The following is a 20,493-nucleotide window of genomic DNA, read 5'->3' as shown; positions in this document are numbered from 1 at the left end:
ATCCCCTGAGATCTTAAAAGGAATTGACTGTTTTAAAGAAAAGCAGGTATAGTACTGATCATTGTTGATTTGCCAAAAATGTGTTCTATAATTTAAAGTTGTATATATACTAGACTTTCATTTTGTTTTCATGTTGGAATGTAAAATGAATATATAAAACCATCCTGTGATATGTGAAACACTGGCTTAAATTTGAAAAATTGCACTGCTACTCCATTTGATAAAAAAAATTGATGCAGGTCTGACAGTTGAAATAAAAAAATGCTGTCTCTCTGACCAAAAAAAGTTCCCATACGCACTTCCTGCATACCCCCCGAAATCAAATGGGTCTTCCCTTAATATGCGCATGCGCATATAACAAGTTAGCGTTGTTTTGCAAAGACTGAAAAATCAAACCGACGCGATCTTGTTCCTCGGTCTTGTGCGAATTTTGACGTTCTAAAGTTTTTAGAGTTTATTTATTATTACTCTCTCGCTAGCCCTGCGTACGATGCTGTGCGTTGGCAGCCAACACACAGCATCGTACGCAGGGCTAGCGAGAGAGTTGCCGAGATCGACGGTTATTTACGAGAAGTGAATAAAAGACTGGCATTTTTGGAAGCGATCGAGTAGCTGAGGTAGGCAGGGATACGACCTGGGCCCAAGAACGCTGAATTTCGGCAGTAATTTGGCTTTTTACGTCAAGTCCAAAAATGGATTTGAAGTCACCGACCGACCGCGACCCTACGTACGGTCTTTGCAGGGCTGTGGTGAGCGGGGCGATTAGCTGTAGCGGAACACACAGCGTCGTACGCAGGGCTAGGTGAGAGCGAGGGAATGCTCTATCCTTCTACCTCCATGTCATAACAAACTAGCGTCGTTTTATGTTGATGTACTGTCCTTTCGACACAGCGATAACTTTTAGTTTTCTGTTGCCTATTTTGGGTAATTTCGACAGTTGTGCATTGATTTTGACATCATTCGATCGCTAAAGACAGTGTGTGCTTATGTTGACCGATTTACGCGCACTTCAGAATCACGGCATAATCCGACACGGTTATTTGGCATGATCATCAGATCATACATGATCCGAGATTGCACTTAAGCAAGGTAACGATAACTAATGTTGTTTGTTTCACTGTCGTTTAATACTATATTTCCACTAAAAGACCATTAGAATTTCCTCCTGGCTACTTTGAAATCGTGCATTGGCATGCATGTAGTTGTCAACATCACTATGCTTGAATGTAGTAGACTCTCGCTATGAATATATCGACTGTCACTGCATATTGCATATGTGTGCAAGTCACTCCATATCATATCAAAAAATGTAGTATTGCGACGTTTGAGCTGCCAGAAGCCAGAATTTACAGTTATGAGAAAGTTATCTTACATGTAAAACTCAGTTCTAATGAACAAAATGCAAGCCATGTTGTATAACTATCGTGAATAACATAATATTTTGTACCTATCACCGTGTCAGAAAATCAGAGGAAACATTCAGTCAGACAAACTGTGGTCAGGATGATACTGTCCTATTTTAATATTTGTCTCTCGGCACACACCAGATACTCTGACTGTGGCAACAAAACAGATACATATAATTGGAACACATTCCATATATTGTATATTCGTTTTTATATTAGTTTGCTTTTCACCATATTGTATGTCCTTCCCTGCACCACATAATTCAAAATTAAATATTGTTTTTGGCCTATACATACTTGAGGGGTAAGCTTATTTAGTCTCATACATTAAAGATGCACTGTTGACCTACAGAGTCCAAACTTTTTATCATTGTATTGAAGATAGGTGTACACTCCAAATACTAAGTACAAGTGTGGTGAGTGTAACAAGCAAATGTTTTTTAGTCAATGGCCCAAATTTATTTTCTATTTGATGGACAATAAATACATGTGTAATCAATGCCAACAATCCAGTTTAAGTAATTTGGTTTAGATTAGCCATTGTCCATTATATTACAATAGTTTGTGGCTAAATTTTCTCCCCTTCTGTATCATATAAGTTCACCGTTTCCTGTTTTAGAGATTGTTGATCCTATGTAGTCCCATCTCTTATTCTTAATTCACTTTCACACATATCAAGGTTGTTGATACTTAGAATCCACACTTGAACTTATGCTGGAGCAGTAACCAACCAGTTCAAATAACTTTCATTTATGTCCAAACAATTTGACTTTTTGCCAAATTTCACATTTATGGCAAATAATAAACAGTAAGGAGGTACAAAGGACGTCGGTGCCCCCGGGCCCCATGTTAGTCTGTAATATATGTCAGTGCCATCCCCTAGACAAAATTGGTTCTCTTTCCTTCTATAATTAACACACCGTGCCCTTATGTCGACATTGGCCTGCTTTTCAATGATGTCTCTTCAATTTCACTTATTTGTCTATCACTTTTCTCTTCCATCTCTGTCTTCAGAGTAATTGATTTCAATCGGTTTGACATGACTTTTCATCTCTCTAATTTATATCAGTATGTTACAGTTCTATAACCCTATGTTGGGATTGAAATATCCTCAATCCATATCGCTCTATTGGCAGACCAGCTCTCAGGTATTCTGGTAATAACGTAGCACAAGCTTACGAAATATTGTTAAAAGTTAAAATTGAAAAAAAAATCATAAAAAAATCAAACAAGTGTGGTCTTCAGGGAACTATTTTGAAATAATAGGCTTGGCCATATTTAAGTCTTCTCGCATTGACTCCTAGGAATTGGTTGATAGTGTATCATTTTATGTAAAGTTTTGCAAAAAACGGTAAAAACCAAATCAGTACGTGTATCCAAACAAGCCTTATGTAACAGAATATTGAAAACGTTTTAAATTAAAAGAAACTAGCATTTCTGCAAGGCGACAGAAACGAATATAGATAATAGGAAAATGAATTTAGACGTCGGGCTAGGATTGCAAAATATAGGTACAGACGACAGTTGAGAAGAAATTTAAAAAAAAAATAATTGTAAAGTTGCCCGGGGTTGGCTGCCAGCTATAATTGGTATAAACAAAACATACACTAGCCTAAATTCATTCCCTTGTGATCTACTTGCCTTCCCCGATGAAATAAATAAATTTTGTGCTAGCACAGAATTTGTTTCCATTGTTTTGATGTAACAGATTTTAATTAATTTAATAATAAAATTACAGTTCGAGTACTAAAAAATTGTGACCGATAACTTGATCCCATTTTCACCTAGTGAATTTCCAGATGCTTCTTACCCGTATATGGAAGGCAACCACAATTATACCAGTTTCAAAGAAACCTAATTCAAAGGAGCTGAACGGGCTATCGTCGCATTGCATTAACATCAATTCCGTGCAAGTGAATGGAGAGTATTGTGCGGAAGCAATTGCTGTGCAATGTGCACGTGGTCATACTAAGTTAAACTGTTTTAGTTTGCATACAAAGCTCATAGAGTGGTTGAAGACGAATCTATCACTCTATTCATTTTTCCAACATGTAAAATATAAATATCAACTAGGGTCATGAAAATACCACTTCATTTCATGACCCAAGACTCAAACATATTTGTTTTTTTCCAGTTTAAACTTCACACATACCAGAAAGGGAAGGCTTGTATACAGCTGAGAACAACAACAATGTTTACATGACGGACTGCAAATCAATTCCAATGCCATAAGCTGTTTCAGGGTACGATTACTTGCAATTCAACCAAATGTCAACATTCCTGACAGATCCAATTAATTACAATGTATTACGATTTTCATTCGTTTCAATTACCATGTTTTCATCCTGGTATCGTCTGTGTTGGATAATACGCATTATGACAATTCGATGCTAGCGTTACCAATAAGACTAACAGTCGCGTGAGCACTTTAGTGAACAAGATTTCACGTAATAATGCCAGAAACACCAAACCCACAGGAGAAGATGCTTTCCATCTCAAATCCGAGTCGCAGCTTAGCCAGACTAAATACGTTTCAGAGGATTTATAGCGTCAGGAGTTTGTATCTGTCTTTGTGCCTAGTCTCAAAACAATTCCGAACGTATAAACCGAGACCGCGCTATTCTTTCTCGTCTCTACACGTTTTTCTCCTCGTCTGTGTCTTTACTTTCGATGCTTTCAACGACTTAGAAGAGGGAAGTTTCTTTTTTCGCCCAGTAGGGGCCGATACACCGTGACCGCACTTTTGTCCCCCCCTCTCTCTCCCCTCTCTCTCTCTCTCTCTCTCTCTCTCTCTCTCTCTCTCTCTCTCTCTCTCTCTCTCTTCTTTTTAAGGCAATAAGACTATATGTTTGCATTAAATAGCTCATCGATCAGAAAAAGCGTGTGTCGAGAAAAACCAGATGACCCATTAAATTAAAATGTTTCCCCGGGTGCCCGGAATCAACGCGTCAGTCGAAATGAATAGTATATTATCATGCTGAATAACAGCTAGAGAAAATTCACTGTCAGTTCATAAGTTGGGTGTTATGTGCATCGCTTGGATTTGTCTTATTATTTTATTTTGATGCGCTTTTTTATTTCGTGTGTGTTTCTATTATTCTGTTTTGAAATCATGTTGTCTCCTACATGAAACCTTCATGTTCCTTTGTATGCCTGGTGTCATAAACAAAATAGATTACTCAAGGCAAGTTATTGAGCTTTTTTGTATTTTCCTTTTTTTTTGTTTTGATTTTATGTTTGCTTTTGAGGAAAAACATAAAAGAGTCACAATCCATCAGACGTTTCAAGACGTTTTAAAGTTTAATAGGAGAATGCCTATTTCAGGACAGCAGACGAGTCTTGACAAATGTTGCAATGAAGTCGTTATTGAACAGAGTTGATTTATTGTTCATTGCGTTCTCACTTACCTGACGTTTGGGCGTATCATCTAGTAATAGCTGACGTCACATACTGATTACTGGCCAATGGCCACTTCATGCCAACGCATGTAAATTATAAGCATGACACTCTCCAATCAGAAATTGCATTTTAGTAAATTACACTTGTACCTCAACTAGCAACCAATAACAGGCGAGCAGTCATTTTAAATAATGACCCACCCAGATATTAAGGATTTAAAAACGCTTTCCGCAGCTCTGCTGAACCACAGGCCGTGGGTTTGAACAAGAGTGAAGAAAGAAGCTGAATCCAGCCAGGTACCTTCCCATTTGAAGATTGTTCTTGTTAAGAAGGTATGTTTTTACGATATATTTCATCATTGAACTATGGAGAGGAGTGTAATTTTATTCCGTGTTATTGGTTTCTCATAAAAAAACTATAAGCTGCTTTATCATTTTCCACGCCGCTTATGCTTATGTGTCAATAATGTTCTGATCTGAAAAAATCACATTGTTAATTGTCTTTATTGTTTCGTCTTTTTTGTTAATTTTGTCATAGGGGTAAGATGAGACTGTTCGTTTTCTCCGTCCTCCTTGGATGCCTGTACATATGCAAAGCCCAAGGTAAATGCCAATCGTATATCATCCACTTGATCTAGGCTTCCGTGGGGTGTGGCTGCTTCGATAGGGGTAATTTCCCATTGATTCTCCGATGCAAACATTGCTCAGTCACCCACTATTTTTCATGATCCAAAGCAGAAAGGTTTGAACATTTACCTTAGCTTCAGAACTGTTATCTTCAACCTGTTTATTGTCAAGTGACTGTAAAATTCACGTAAAGAGGCGACACATTTGACAAAGTGTACCCGTTACGGCATCAGGAAAAATAGGCGCTTCATTGTAAACGAATTCAGCCTACTCTGTGATTTGACCACACTCCTTCGCAGTGCATTTTTGTAGTTATCAAAGACGTTGTAAGGATCAAACCATCTGATTGTCCAAAGAAAGTATCTTATTCGATCACAGATGATATTATTAATACGCTGAAATTCTAACACTTGATTGTTTGTTATAAACACGATGAAAATGATCATCTTCATAGCATATATAAACTTTATAGAACATCCAAAGAGTTCAATATGTCGTATCAGACTAACAGCTCCGATGTCTTTCCTGTATTTGCAACTTGCCTCTCTGATCGTAGCAATAAAGAACGACAACTGACTTAAAGTCCCTAAATACACCATATTTTGATATAAATGGCGACTTTGTTGAAAATTACACCTATCTAACTCTTATTGTACTACAGACATTGTAGCAGGCGCACTCACAGTGAAGACTCCGGCCCCGGCTACTGGCAAGTATGTCGTGTACACTGAAACCACCATCACATTCGACTTAGCGTACACCGTGACGGAAGCTGCCTCTCCGACGGCTGTCAAAGTGTACTTCAGTGATGCAGCCGGAACCAAGAAGACAACCCCAGAAGTAACTGCAACAGGAGCTAACGCACCAGGTGGTACCGAAGTAACTGCAGACGGTACTTACTCAGATCTGGTTGCGAAAATAACATTGGATGCTGCGAATTGTGTGGATTACACGAAACTCTGCGTCAATATCGAGATATCAGGAACAGACCAAAATCTGGACGACAACAAAAAATGCAACGATTATGGTACAAATGCTGCTGAAGCTGGTACAGCAGTGTGCGCAGGTGAGTCAACTATTCTCCCTGATTTGATGAATATAGTTTCAGACAATGTAACCATTATTCAAATGGAAAACTTTATGCTTACCTCGATGTCATGACTTAAAAATGCCAAAATCATAGCGATGTAAAAATAACGCCCGTCGAAAATTGACTGGTCGCAGTTGTGTTTAACACCATTTTTGCATCTTTCCGAGTTTCTTACATTTTTTTTAATTTTTCTGCAAACAATTATTTACGCTTGAGTTGCTCACCTTCAACTTTCACACTTGAATATGTTACGTATCATCGTTATTGACGGAATATCATTTTGATACTTCCAGTCGTTTGTTTTTGATACGAGTTAATGTGCCGATAAATACACGTTCGTATTGGCAAAGAATATATTCTTTATGTAGCGGTTTTTTTACTCTACTTTCCAGTAGACGAAACCTTATGCTTCATACTCACAATCAATGAACATGTAAGTTCGTAAAATGGGTGATACAGTCCTCTGCAAAGTACTCGTCTAAACATGAAGAAAATTAGCTCAGTCGTGAAAATACGTGCGCCTTGTGTATTAGTTGGTACTTAATTTAGAAAATTCTCTTTGAATAGGTAGTTACAAATTGAAAAAAAAAAAAACGAAATTCGCGTTTTCTGTGTTCTTGATGTAGATGTAGCTGCCGCACATTCACACTGAAAACACCAGACCCCGCATCGAGCGGCTATGAACTTGACAGTGCCACTGCATCCACGTTTGATGTAGCCTACACGGTCATCGACACCGGGGCGACGGTCGCTAGCGTCAAGGTGTACTTCAGCAACGATGACGGCAGCACAAAATCGACAGAGCAAACTGCAGGTGGGGACGATGCACCCAAAGACAAGGCTATTGGGACGTCTGGCAGCTGGACTGGGCTTACAGCGACCCTTACGTTGGACAAAGCAAACTGTGCAAAATACACCAAACTGTGTGCTTTAATTACGGCTAACGATGAGTACAAAGGTAACAACGAAAAATGCATTGTATTTGGAGCAGGCGAAGACAAGGCTGGTGAAAAACCAAGTTGCACAGGTAGGAGGCACACTTCGTCGCACTGGCGTTTTACGAAAATCTTAAAGAGGCACTCCCACTTGGTAACATTTTAAAACACATTTTAATGCCAACAGTCGATATTTGAGGTGGCGACCGCGCGCGTATCGCGAGATATCGATAAAAAAATGTCTTCAAAAAAGTAAAAGTTTGAATTCAGGTGGCCCACCTAATTTCAGCTTCTGAACATCGTTCGGCACTGGGGCCATTGTCAACTTAGCTATGGAGTACGAGTCTACGCTGACGCTGCTTGTACGCCACAGTACCACTCGCGTCGTTGATCAGTCATGCCCAGTGGGAGAAAGTTCAGTCTTACTGACTTGGCGAAAAACGAAAAACAAGTTTTGCTGATTTCACCAGAATTCGCATAGGTGAATAGCACAGTTACGTGCGATCGATACATAGCGGCCGCCGCTTCGTATGCATAGACACATACCACGCGGCGAACCACTCGTAACGTGTGGCAGACTACAAAATGTAGTCATCAGAGGCGGCTAATATTTAACACGTAAAAACTGATATTTATGTGGTATTGGTTAAAAATATAATACAACTGATTGAGAATAATGAAAACGACAAAAACTAAGGAGGAGTTTTAAAAAAACTTACCTGAGGTAAAGGCATAATGCTGTATATAAAGTCTTCGCAGTGGGAGGTAAATTAATTGCGTCGTTCAAACTTATTATGGACTCCCTAGGATATCGTCAATCAGCACAACAACAAACCTTCGGGGGATTTCGGGTCATAATCAGAAACGATCGTAAAACTTCGGGATGTGAAAAGTACGCTCGGGAAATGACATATTTTTATCGATATCTCGCTATCCGCGCGCAGTCGCCACGTCAAATATCGACCGTTGGCATTAAAAATGTGTTTTAAAAATGTTACCAAGTGGGAGTGTCACTTTAACAATGATCAGACATAATAATACATATACGTTGCCATGTGTATTAAAAGGGGGGAAATGAATGAATTCTTCGCTATGCGTGCCAGACTGTTATCTCGAGGATATTTCCTCGGCAAATGTATTTTTTTTCAGAATATTCAAGATAGTTCGATCGGGTTTGAACTTAAAACCTACAGCGTACCATTTTCAGAGAAACAAAAAACGCATTTTATTTAAAATTGGCTTCGAGACAGATGTTCGCATTCGCTCCATTGTGAATATTGCAGAGTAGAATTCGAAAATTTAATTTTCACTACAAGAGTTAATAATCGATGGCGGCCATTTAGAATTTCTAATATCGAAAGTTTGACTTACCTAATTCGTTTCTCTTGTACCAAAATTTTCGTCGTGATCCCCAATTTTATATTTGATTTTGAAATAGAATGGTTTGACGGTTCAAAGGCATAGTCTGTTCTGTTAATCAAACGTAATCTCTTCGCTTTCTTGTCTTCATCCCCATAACATACACCGATTTCCATTCATTTATATAATTACAATGGGGATCTCTTTTCTACGCTAGTCGATTCCCAGCTGACTGTAGTGATCCCGGACCAGCACCGACTAATGGTCAGAAAAGTGGCACAGATTACACTCACAGCTCAACTGTAACGTACACTTGTGACAGTGGCTTTACTTTGAGTGGTGAGGGTACTTTAACATGTGACGATGGGAAATGGAACCACGCTGTGCCTACGTGTACTGGTAGGTGATCAATACAGATCAGCTGATTACAAGCAAAAACAGAAACACAACAGTACAAACACATGCCCGGGTACACAAAATTGTTCAAAAACATGACTCTCTAACATACTCAACAATTACTGTCTTTGTCTCATTGATACCGACAATCGTACCATTTGTTCACTAGTATACTGTAATAATATTTCCACGCTTTGGTTTAAATCTATTTCAAATCCAGTTTATCGCTTTGTTTGTTTTCCTAAGTTTTGTTATATTTTATTGTTTTTTGCTCAGATGACTCAAGTGCTGGAATTCCAACACTGGATCTCTTTGCTATGCTGACGCTGATGTTCCTGACAGTATACTTTCAGTTTTAGTGAATTGGAAATGCAATCCTTTACAGCATGTAAGTACACGGCTTTTAAGAATGTTTGCCTTATATCTATTCATATATATTATATATATATATATATATATATATATATATATATATATATATATATATATATTTATCAAAGCAGTAACTATTTACTAAATAGAGAACAAAGAAAGCTAAAAAGAGAGTAATTTAAACTTCCAAAACATGTCTTTCTTCTCGTTTTGTATTCCAGTTGAGTGATTGATTCAACAAATCCTGGAAAGCAAAAAGAAAATTGTCAGTTTCTCAATGATGATCTGTCAGTTTTGTGTGCTAAATTGGATTGGGTGATCAATAGTGACACTCAAGTGATAAATGGATCAGTCATAGAACGCCAACCCTAACGATCAGGGTACAACATTTACACAAAAATTAACTCATACAAGGACAGTGTACGGGAAATACCTTGAAGAACGCCTGTGGGTGACGCAAACGTTTCTACGACCGAGAATTCTGCCTGCAGTAGTTTAATATTGAAACACTACATGTGAGGATTTTGAGTGGAGTTTCAATCAGCTTGAAGATAAATTTACAGTTTACTACTCAATCCTCTCGGCTCAGTGAAATCATGTTAAAGAACAGCTGGTAGAAAGAAATTATTGTCATTAATATACACATGTCACTGTATTTCCTGCTAAATTTGTCAGCAATCATGTTTATTTTCAGGTCCATGGAATTCTAAGTGGTTATGGCTAGCGCCCCTTCGCTACGTGCGCCTTGTAGCGTGGCAACCTGTGTGTTTACAATGACGGTGCTATGGATGACGTGAATAAAGATTCCCTCGTGTGTGTACCCCGCGCATGGTAGAAAACTTTATTTTCGAAAGACTCCGTACCAGAGTTTTGCACATACAGTTTTATCTTTAGGCAACATTTTGTAGATTTCAAGGGGCTATTCAAAAGTGACACCCGAACCGATCTCGATGTAGAAAGGCTTCGTGACTTTTATATTGACGTGTTGTATATTTCACATTCAAAAAGAATATGCAAAGTTGCGGTGTTTATTTTAAACAGAGTGCATTTGTTGATGATTTATTCCAAAATCGAATATGAAGATTTCATTTCAATTCATGGGCGAGAATATCTGGGAAGCATATAATAAAATATCTGAGTTTGCTAACTCTTTTAAAAATAAAATGCAAATTGTGTCATTCAACTTATTGCACATGCCCTTCGTTACTGATTGGACCAAAGACCGACAGACCCATATCCCTCTGTCTGCCTGCCTAACTGCCCTCTCTCTCTCTCTCTCTCTCTCTCTCTCTCTCTCTCTCTCTCTCTCTCTCTCTCTCTTTTACATTTATTGTATATTAGTATTGCTTGAGGTCAAATAATACATTTCCATCAGCATTAAGAAAACTATATTTAGTATGAGGTCTCTCACGATTTGAGCGTAATGAATTATTCGAATCATTACAAGAATCCCGGCGTCATGTTTGATTTTGAAGGTTTATGACTATCTACATAACACCATGAGTTAATGTAGGGGAAATCAGTTCTTTGACTGACATTCCGAACTTTGAAAATATAACATTGGTCTTCAATAGATTCCTTCGGTTGATCATCGAAACAACGAAATAAATTTGGAGAATACGTTCGTAATAATCTAGGTTCACTAATAGAAGGCTGTGTAACTCGTCGCACCGTTCGTTCGTCGGACAAAGTACTTTTACTAAGATTAGATGGATTTTTTTTGCACGGTTTACATGACTCAATGTTGATCAAATTAATACTTGTCTCACAATAAATGGATAGTATTGCTGAGGTTGATGAATGCACTTGACTTTATCAGTAAAAAACATGCTTTGAAAGCATTCAGGGTAAATGGCTGAAATCCTGCAAATGCCACCCACCGTCATGGAAAATAGTTTTTAATATTAATTAAAGATGGCATCGTTGATTTAATATTTCAGATGAATTAGCATATGTCAAACGTTGTCAGAGTTTCTTCTGTACCTGAGTTTTACAGGGTACTCTTTGTTGGCATGAATGTGTTGAGGGTAACAGTGTGAAATATTTGCCAAACGAGACAAAGGTATTTGGTGTGAAAGAAATTTGAAAAGCTTCATGTAAGACGAATTTAGCGAAAAGAATTCAACGAAAAAGAGACATTCAAGTATGGCATATCAAATTTCTTGTATCCGCTTAAAGTGAGGCACCCTCCATCGGTGCAATTTTTTACGACGTTTGACACATCTGTTCCTTTGATCGTCGAACAAACACGGAGTACTGACAGTCGGGTGTAATTCTTAGAATAACACTTCTCCTAATATGCTAATATACCATAGAATGAGAGGCCTGTGAAAAGTTTTGATATAAATTTAATTGTGTGTCTTTATCCCATCAAAGCAAATCCTACAGCAACTTAGACGTGGCTAGCAAAATGACACTTCGTTGAAAACACGCTTCCTCTGCTGGGCAATTTTTCGATAGCATATACAGCAGATACCATGCAGGTGCACAGAATTATGGGAAATAACGATTCAGATCCAAAAGCCTGAGTTGAACGACAGGACGATGGCCATGCTTACTTAAAGACACACCATAGACCCGATACAGATGGTAGTGTGACGATTCTTACATTAACACTGTCTATCCAAATCTGTCCTAGATCGGCCTTGTGTCCTACACTCGTTTGCCCTCACATAATCAAAGTCACGTGTTCAAGAAAGAATATGTTAGCATCATATTTCAACAAATTACATTTTCAACGAAACCTCTGTATCATATTTGATCATAATGACTCTTTTTGGACAATTTAAGACAGAACTGAATAAGAAAGACAACTATTATTTGACTTCTGCCATTAAACGAGGGCGCTCGTCCAAGGCGGCACTAGTTTTGAAATTGAAAGGGTTACTTTCCTTAAGAAAACTTTCAGGTATTTCCTTTGAAATTGAGGAATAAAAACGCGGGTCAAAGTGCATCATTTGGTACTAGAGAAGCAAATTACTCAATATCTATCGTCACTTAAAATTCAAAGTGAGCGCCAGTGTGTTATCTCTTTGGAAAAAATAATTTTATTTTTTTCGATTTTTGCAAAAGATTAAGCTGGTGAAAATTTTATTTACTCCATGAGCTTCAACATGATTCCCGGTGGTTGGCCAAACAAGTATTGCAAAGATTTGAGAGTACGAATATATTTCCCCGAGGTGACGCGCCTTCTACATTTTAAGGCCCTCCTTTATCTAATAGGTTTCAAAAATTAGCTTTTCAGAAATGTGGAGGCAGATGACTAATAAATGTGCTTACAGTAAATGAAAATTACATAAACACGGTTTTGTTCGCGTATTTTCCAGTCTTGACAAGGGAGGAAGATCAAACAATTTGGAGGGACAGAGAGACAACGGACAGTCAAGCATGTCAGTTTAGGAATTTGTGCTGTGAGACAACAAAATAAAAAACATACATGCAGTAAAAATACCCTGTACATGTCATGATATTCCAACACGTACTGAATAATTACTGTCGTTTATAAAGCATGGACTGTGATTTACAACGATGCGACAGGCATGATCAAACACATTCAGTAGGTGCAGCTGCCTTGAGTAAATTAGGTGAACTCAGCATTTGCTGATCACTGGACATCATTCGATGCCAGTAGCGTGCGTACATGCAATTCGACTGCGTCCGGAGCAAAAAAAACACGATGGATATCTATCTCCTTGTTTCTGGCAACGTTTCCTCCACCCCTGAAAGACTCTCACGATGATGCCCTTCGGATAATCTTAACCAGAAATCAGCAGACAATATTGATTAGGATATTGCATATTTCTACATTTAAATGCATTGCAGAGAGAGAGAGAGAGAGAGAGAGAGGGAGAGAGAGAGAGAGAGAGAGAGACAGAGAGACAGAGAGAGACAGAGAGAGACAGAGAGACAGAGAGAGACAGAGACAGAGACAGAGAGAGACAGAGACAGAGACAGAGAGAGAGATTTTAATGTGGTTTCTTTGAACAGTTGTGAATAGCTGAGCATGTTCAGAGAGAGAGAGAGAGAGAGAGAGAGAGAGAGAGAGAGAGAGAGAGAGAGAGAGAGAGAGAGATTCTACTGTGGCTTCTTAAACAGTTGTTAACAGGAAAGCATGTGCCATGACCTCTCAACTCAGAGCAGAATGGCACACAGAATCTGTTCGAGTTTGGGATAATGCTGTCATTAAATACTGCACACACTTAAGCACCTTGAAATAAGACTAGGGGGCAACCGATACGGTATTTCTGACATCAACAAAGGCGGTTATAAGAGTTTTTAGCTTGAGGCCTATTTGTTTCTTTATTTGTCAATTCATTTATTTGTTGGGCTGTTTTTTATTACTTTGTCTTGTTTTGCTTTGAAAATATTTTCAAAAATATAAACATAATCAGATAAGGTCCCTAGGGAGTAATCTGCCTTTGGCAGGACCGCGTCTTTGCTCCAGAGACGCTTTTGAATTCCCAATATCCCAAGTAAAACCGTCGTAATCTTTGCGAGAGCCAACCAGTTACGGACACTGCGTTGTCAAGCTAAAGAAGGACACATCAAAGGCGAAGTACAATTTTCAACGTTCTCCACCTCGATTAGTAGTCTGGTCCATTGCCTCATTTCTATCGTTGGCTGTGCTGTTGATCAAATAACGTCAGGTATGGACTGAGGTATGCGCCACCATTTTAGTCGGCGTTTTTTATTGCATATTAATGACCACAGTTATCGGACAAAATCACGTGATCAGCACGCCTGAAAAGTGGCAAACTTTGAAATTAGACCTCGAAACATCGAAAGTTGAAGTTATTTGTACGACTTCTCTTTTTTCACCTATCGTTAAATTCATATACAAGGAATAAATACGGCTAGTTTTTAATCGGGTTCGAACCCACAACCTAGGCATCAGTCGCCTAATAAAGTGTAGGCAATACTGTCAATCAGGAGAAATGAGAGGCACAGAGGCACGCCGAGATCGAGGGAAAGAAGTACACAGCAGACAGATTTCTTAAACGTAAAGTAACGTTCAGCCTTTTTGACAGTCGGCTTTTTGCAGTATACTTACACCCTTCCTCACTGTAGACGGACTTAGCTCACACATAGACCTTCTTGTCGCATAAAATTCAATACTAACTAAACTATTCTGACAAAGTAGCGCATCGCTGCTCATGGCAATTAATATAGGCTGTATGTTGGAGGACTGAGAAAAACGAACACAATCTAACCAAGGGTGAAAATACTTAGAGTACAATCTTTTTTATAGATTAATTCAAACAACAAAGCAAATCAATGCGTTCTTTTTTCTGAGAGACGTGGCTTGAAATTTGCAACGAAATCGCAAAGCACAGTGACCGCGGCGTGACTCCAGTGCAATGAATAAACCAGGGAATGTTAGGTTGCCTTCACATTATTTTCTGCGACAAGGCGATTTTCTATGACCCATTTAAAAGCAGCGCGTACAAAGTAACGAGAACGTGTCAGTGAATGTGACCAGGGTTAAATAAATATTTGTTGCGCCAATGTCCGGAAACCAGAGAAAAACTGGAGGACATTCTTTAAAATTTCTTTTGGATGAAATTACCGAAACTAAACAAGGTTAGCAAATAGACTGCTTCTGTGATATTTTCTCAGTCGCCTACAAAGATATCACATTGCTGAAAAAACACGGGAGGCGAGTGAAAGCCTTTTAAATCTGTTTAGAGTATTCCTAACAGGCAATTTCTGTTTAGAATGTATTCAGAGAACGTTACATAATTTTTCAATTCCAGCCTCTAAGCCTTCTGATTCGCAAATCCGCCAAAGAGGTATTTCTAAAGTTATTTCCATGTCGTCTTGTTCATTCCCTCTAAGTCTGAAGACGATGGCCCCTCTGTGCGTCTTTTCTCCCTATATCTGCTAACCCCTCTCTCTCTCTCTCTCTCTCTCTCTCTCTCTCTCTCTCTCTCTCTCTCTCTCTCTCTCTCTCTCTCTCTCGTAAAACCATCGTTATGCAACATTTATTGGGTTTAGTGGTTTATAACTGAAGCTTGTTCGGCGATGTGTTTGTTTCTATCGGAAAGAAACCCACGCCAAAAATGATCTTCGATCCCCGGGCCCTTGTGAGTGTACGTTTGTGCTTCACACGTAAATAGGCCTCTACCTATCGAAAACGTGCTGTTACACCAAGGAAGCGTCCACAGCACAGAGAAATAACGAAGGAACAACTTTTAGAATACTATTTTGTGGTAGGGTTGTGGTTTTAGAGTTTTTTCGTGCTAATATTAAGGCTGTAACGACTGTTCTTCCTATTTGTTGAATAAAAAGGAGTTGAGTTACTTGGCAAAGAGGGCATGTGTTGTGAGGTCAATTACCTCTGGTCATGTTAGTGGAGACCTCATTTTACGGGAAATCTAGTTCACTGTCTCGTTGAATCAATGCTTTTGGAGCCCCGGGTAAGATTACTGTTAGTCTGATTTAAATTGTTGAAAATAATATACGCGACAATGTGTGCATACCTGGCATCGATTCTGTATGTCATTTGTTCTTTTGTTTTCCAAATGCATCAAACACTTGTTGAGTGAGTGATGATATAATCCCCGCTATTCGATAAATTTTAAAATTTACACAATGAAAGTTGGCAGCCGCTGAAGGGTAACGTGCTGAGACGCTGTTTATCAGATTTTGAAGTTGACGTCAAGTCAATACATTTGAGCACTTCAAACAACCAAACTGTGAGCATGCTTTGTTTCTGTGTTGTTACCTATCCGGACTTTGCCGTCCAGAAAGCTTGCTCCCTTCCCATACACGTTGAACTAGCAGTCTCCTATTTCCTTTCAATGACTTCAATTACAAAGGGAGGTGAATTACGGTATATCGCCTTTCATCAGATGGACAGATACCGATTGGTAACGTGCCGTAACGCAGATTTCGTTGATTCTGAAGTTGACGTGTGGTGAATACAAGGGAGAAGGTATTTCTTAATGGCAAGCACATGATGAGTACACCGGACGTTTTCTTACAGTCCCGTTGCCAAGCTAGTGTTTGCCATCCCAGAGGCATCGATCTTATCGAAAGTACAATGCTTTCCTTACAATCACATGCCTAAGATGGCAGCTGACATATTGGACATGTAGACCGATGTAAAGACAGATAATATACTTGACAGCCATCAAAAAAGTCAATCATCCTGAAATAATGCTCACGTGAGTTAAAAACATGTCAGAAATTGAAGACAAAATTGAAAAAGTCGCGAGTGTTTAAATGAACATTAATTATTGTGACGAGAAGGCGATACATGACAGACGATCTTCTTTAACAATAGGTGGCGCTCTTCGTCGAATTTCTAAAGTTAGCGTGTAGTTGTGTCAGGATAATCTTCCTGTGGTGTATATGGCCTTTTCCTTATACCCTAAAGTTGGTACGCTATTAAATCATATTTTCACGAAACGGCACTGGGAATTTCGTATAGAATGAGACCAGATTGAACTCACTCAGAATACGGTTTGGCTACAGCACGTCAATTACTGGAGAGTTATAGACAAGGAGAGCTGGATGTTTAAAAAATTACCCGATATTTCCGAAAGCTAGAAATGTCGACCGTGTTGTCATGGCAATATTAAACAACAAACGTGAGAAATCGCATAAAACATGAAATCTTGAAGATGATATGTAAGCTAAATAACTGCTGCACTTCATAGAATATTTTAGACATTTTTATATCATAAACCAAATTGGAGAGAGAGACAGAGACAAACAGAGAGACAGATAGTGACAAAGTGACAGCGACAGAGACAGAAAGAGCAGGGCACATAAAATAGCAAGTTATCATACTTGGAATTGAGAAAAAGTGATGTCTTGTGATCGCCAGACTCGATTACAATTTCGCTGGTAGTTCTATTCTGGTCGGTAGCATAACTTTTCATGCAGAGCATTGATAGCACGTCATCAAGTGTCAGGCGATTGCTCTCACATTCCATGCGACGGTGCTCTCAGAAAACTTTACACCACTGCAACAGTTGCCAAACTCTCTTTTCTATCTTATGTTGGCACGGTAAAGGCTGATTTTTGCTGGCACATACACTTAGAAAGAATTATGATTTTCATACAACAAAGTGAGCCAAGTTTTACAAGGTTCATAAACCCAGTTACTTACCTTGTGTAGTGAGGCGACATTGGCAGTGGTTGAGCACGTCAGTATAATGTGTCAAATTATACCCATTCTTACTCCAGTCATTTCATATCGAAGGTTTTACATATTGCAGTCGTCAGGGACAGCGAAAAAACGAAGGAAACACAAAGATTGAATGTTGGCATGAATGAGCTGACCGTTACCTGACCTCTGTCTTTCTATGTGACAGAGTCATACGCCTTCGTTTTGCTAATTCCCTGTGACAATTGTGTAAGCCGTGCTTAGAGCGCCATCATAGTTTTGCCCGAGGACTGCCTAGGCTGGGAAAAGGCTGAGACGATAATATATATACTAAACTTCGAGACATGATTAAGAAATTATACACAAAAGACATAATATGCGGTATGCGGTGGTGGTCATCATACCCCATGAGTGTACTGCGTACCCTCGAAAAACTCACCACGTTTATTTCATAATTATTACAACGGTATTGTCACAAGATAGCGGACTTACAATAGATTAAGTGAATTATGAGATTAAGAGTCAAAATGAAAAAAAAATATTTTGTGTCGACACCGTGGAGTTTCGAACGAGTCTATAGGCAAAAGAGCTTTTACACAAAAGTTGATTTTTCTAAACGTTAGGATTTGATGCGAGTTAAGAATGAATTGTCGATAAAAAAGCGTAATTCAAACGTTAAGGTAATTGATATATGACCTCTTACTAGTGAACTCTGGCGCCACTACTACAAAATTTTTAAGGTCACACTGCAGTCATTTAGTTGTCATCTACTCGTTTTCCATCGCCACAAATGATTGAATACAGGGAAGGGATAAAAATATTTTCCGATGTATCACATTGGCAATGTTTGACCTTAGAAAAATCACGCTAAAGGTTATGTAAAATTTCCTACTTGAATTCTCACTCATCTCTCTCTCTCTCTCTCTCTCTCTCTCTCTCTCTCTCCTCTCTCTCTCTCTCTCTCTAAAGTGTGACTTTGATCTTACTGTGTATATTTAAAAGTGTACGGTTTTTGACGGTGTGTTTGGAAGGGATTGAGCTTGTTCCTCTGACTCCCGCAAACAGCCGCGAGAATGAAAATCTGGCCCGTTTTCCGTATGAATTTGCCTCGCATTCGCTCTCTCACCCTGTTGTTGAAATACTCGCGTTAAATTTTGAAAAAAAGGACATACAAATTATCATATTCTGTGTAGTGCATTTTCCACTACTCTAAATATCGAAGTTTTGTGAACCGACAAACAATTTACCTGGTTATATATTGAACTCTGTACTCCATCCAGGTTTGTAGCTCAGAGCGGTACTGTGAAAAACACGAGTTGAGAAGTTCACTCCCTACGATAATAAAACTATAATAATTCGCATTTTAAAAATCATTCCTTAAGGGACTCGCCTGGCAGTACTCGGCCACTGCTAGCACCTTCTGTTTCTGTGATACACTAGGTAACAGTATAGCCATTTCCGTCGATGATCGCCATAGTAGCGGACGGTAAGTGTGCCTGGGTTCTCTTTAATTTTCATTTGTTCACTATGGGACTTGTCGAATCTTTTTCAACAAAGGCGTCAGTGTTTCAGCAATTCTTGTTCAACAGTTTAATCGACTGTCTTCCTCTCTTTCGTTGCATGTCTTTCTGTTTGTCTTTTGTCTGTCTGTCCCCACAACGCCACCTGCTATTTTGTGGAGTCGCCAGTCCTGCAGTCAGTGTCTGTCACACTGCCCTCTATGAAAGTGCCTATGCAATCTGAGACCCCTTTGCCTATTTCTCTCCGCCCATATCTCTCGTTCCCTGTCACTTTTCTCAATTATCTCTACTTATCGCTCCATCTGATAAAGTACATTTCTAATTTCCTCTTTTAATGATTTTTGTTGGTTATAAACGTATGTCCCCTTTTTCGTTGCAGCCGAGGTTTTGCTATATGTCGTACAAACAATATAAATTTAAAATAATCATACGCATATCATAAAATATGCCGTCCTGTCTACTTGCTCATATCACTGTATTTTATGACATAGATATAATCTCTCACAGATTTCTTTCAGTGTATCTCATGATACTTTTAAAAACCCTCTGTGTGAACGAATATCGGTCGTTGAATCTATTGAAATGTGCCCTGCTACAAAGTCCCTGCATGACTTTCCGGATGGAACGCTCTGTCGTCTTTCTGTCCTAGGTTGCATCAGTGTGTACATGGTCGACGTATTGCAGATATTTGACCTTTAGCCAGCGCTCAAACCTATACGAGTAATTAACCCTGCTAAATTTCTGTTTACAAGTGTTAAGTTTGGAAAGCAATAAATTTCTGCACCCATATGACTGCCCCATGTTAGCAATAAAACTATACTTTATATTTCTTGAGCTTTTCCTTGAAAGGAATGGCACTGTCCAACAGACCACTGTGTTCAACCCTGTCTTCCTGTGAACGTCGCCGTGGACATACTAGCAATATCCGGTAGGACCTGAGTATAGATTGCCTCATTGTGAGTGACGGATGTCAGTCCCTGAGGCACATTAGGGCTTCTTTCCCTGTAAAAGTCTGCCGTTTGTTGCCTTTTTATATTAAGGTCAGACAAATAAAGATTGTAAACAGCTCAATCCTGTACTTCTCATGCCAGAACTGCATGGAGATTGTACACTTTTTGAATAGGGGAAGACAAAATGTGATATAGTGTAAATACCATTGATGCGGTCAAGAGCGGTCAAGCTTTGTATTGATATATTTCTGATCTATCTATTATCCTTACCTGAATGCATAGGGCATTGGGCTTACTATGAACCATTCACAGCCCGTTAAAGTCTCT

The 20,493-nt window shown here is 38.9% G+C and overlaps 1 protein-coding gene and 1 long non-coding RNA gene across 2 annotated transcripts in view; both read left to right on the top strand.

Moving 5' to 3' along the window:
- Positions 1 to 7,522, top strand: part of LOC139124235 (uncharacterized) — a 58,481-nt gene extending 50,959 nt beyond the window's left edge. Inside the window, exons 2-5 of the mRNA XM_070690366.1 lie at positions 5,040 to 5,137; positions 5,343 to 5,407; positions 6,093 to 6,497; positions 7,148 to 7,522. Coding sequence (XP_070546467.1) covers positions 5,350 to 5,407; positions 6,093 to 6,497; positions 7,148 to 7,173 — 489 coding nt within the window. The 5' untranslated portion in view covers positions 5,040 to 5,137; positions 5,343 to 5,349 and the 3' untranslated portion in view covers positions 7,174 to 7,522. The remainder of the gene's footprint in view (positions 1 to 5,039; positions 5,138 to 5,342; positions 5,408 to 6,092; positions 6,498 to 7,147) is intronic.
- Positions 7,523 to 9,044: 1,522 nt separating this feature from the next.
- Positions 9,045 to 10,747, top strand: LOC139124234 (uncharacterized). Its single transcript, XR_011549899.1, has 3 exons — positions 9,045 to 9,214; positions 9,488 to 9,599; positions 10,278 to 10,747. It is a non-coding gene; the product is annotated as an uncharacterized lncRNA (long non-coding RNA).
- The last annotated feature ends 9,746 nt before the right edge of the window (positions 10,748 to 20,493 follow it).

This window comes from Ptychodera flava (genome assembly GCF_041260155.1).
Source record: "Ptychodera flava strain L36383 chromosome 23 unlocalized genomic scaffold, AS_Pfla_20210202 Scaffold_23__1_contigs__length_28996876_pilon, whole genome shotgun sequence".
NCBI classification, from domain to species: domain Eukaryota; kingdom Metazoa; phylum Hemichordata; class Enteropneusta; family Ptychoderidae; genus Ptychodera; species Ptychodera flava.
Note: the sequence above shows the minus strand (reverse complement) of the source record. Positions and strands in the feature narration are given on the sequence as shown.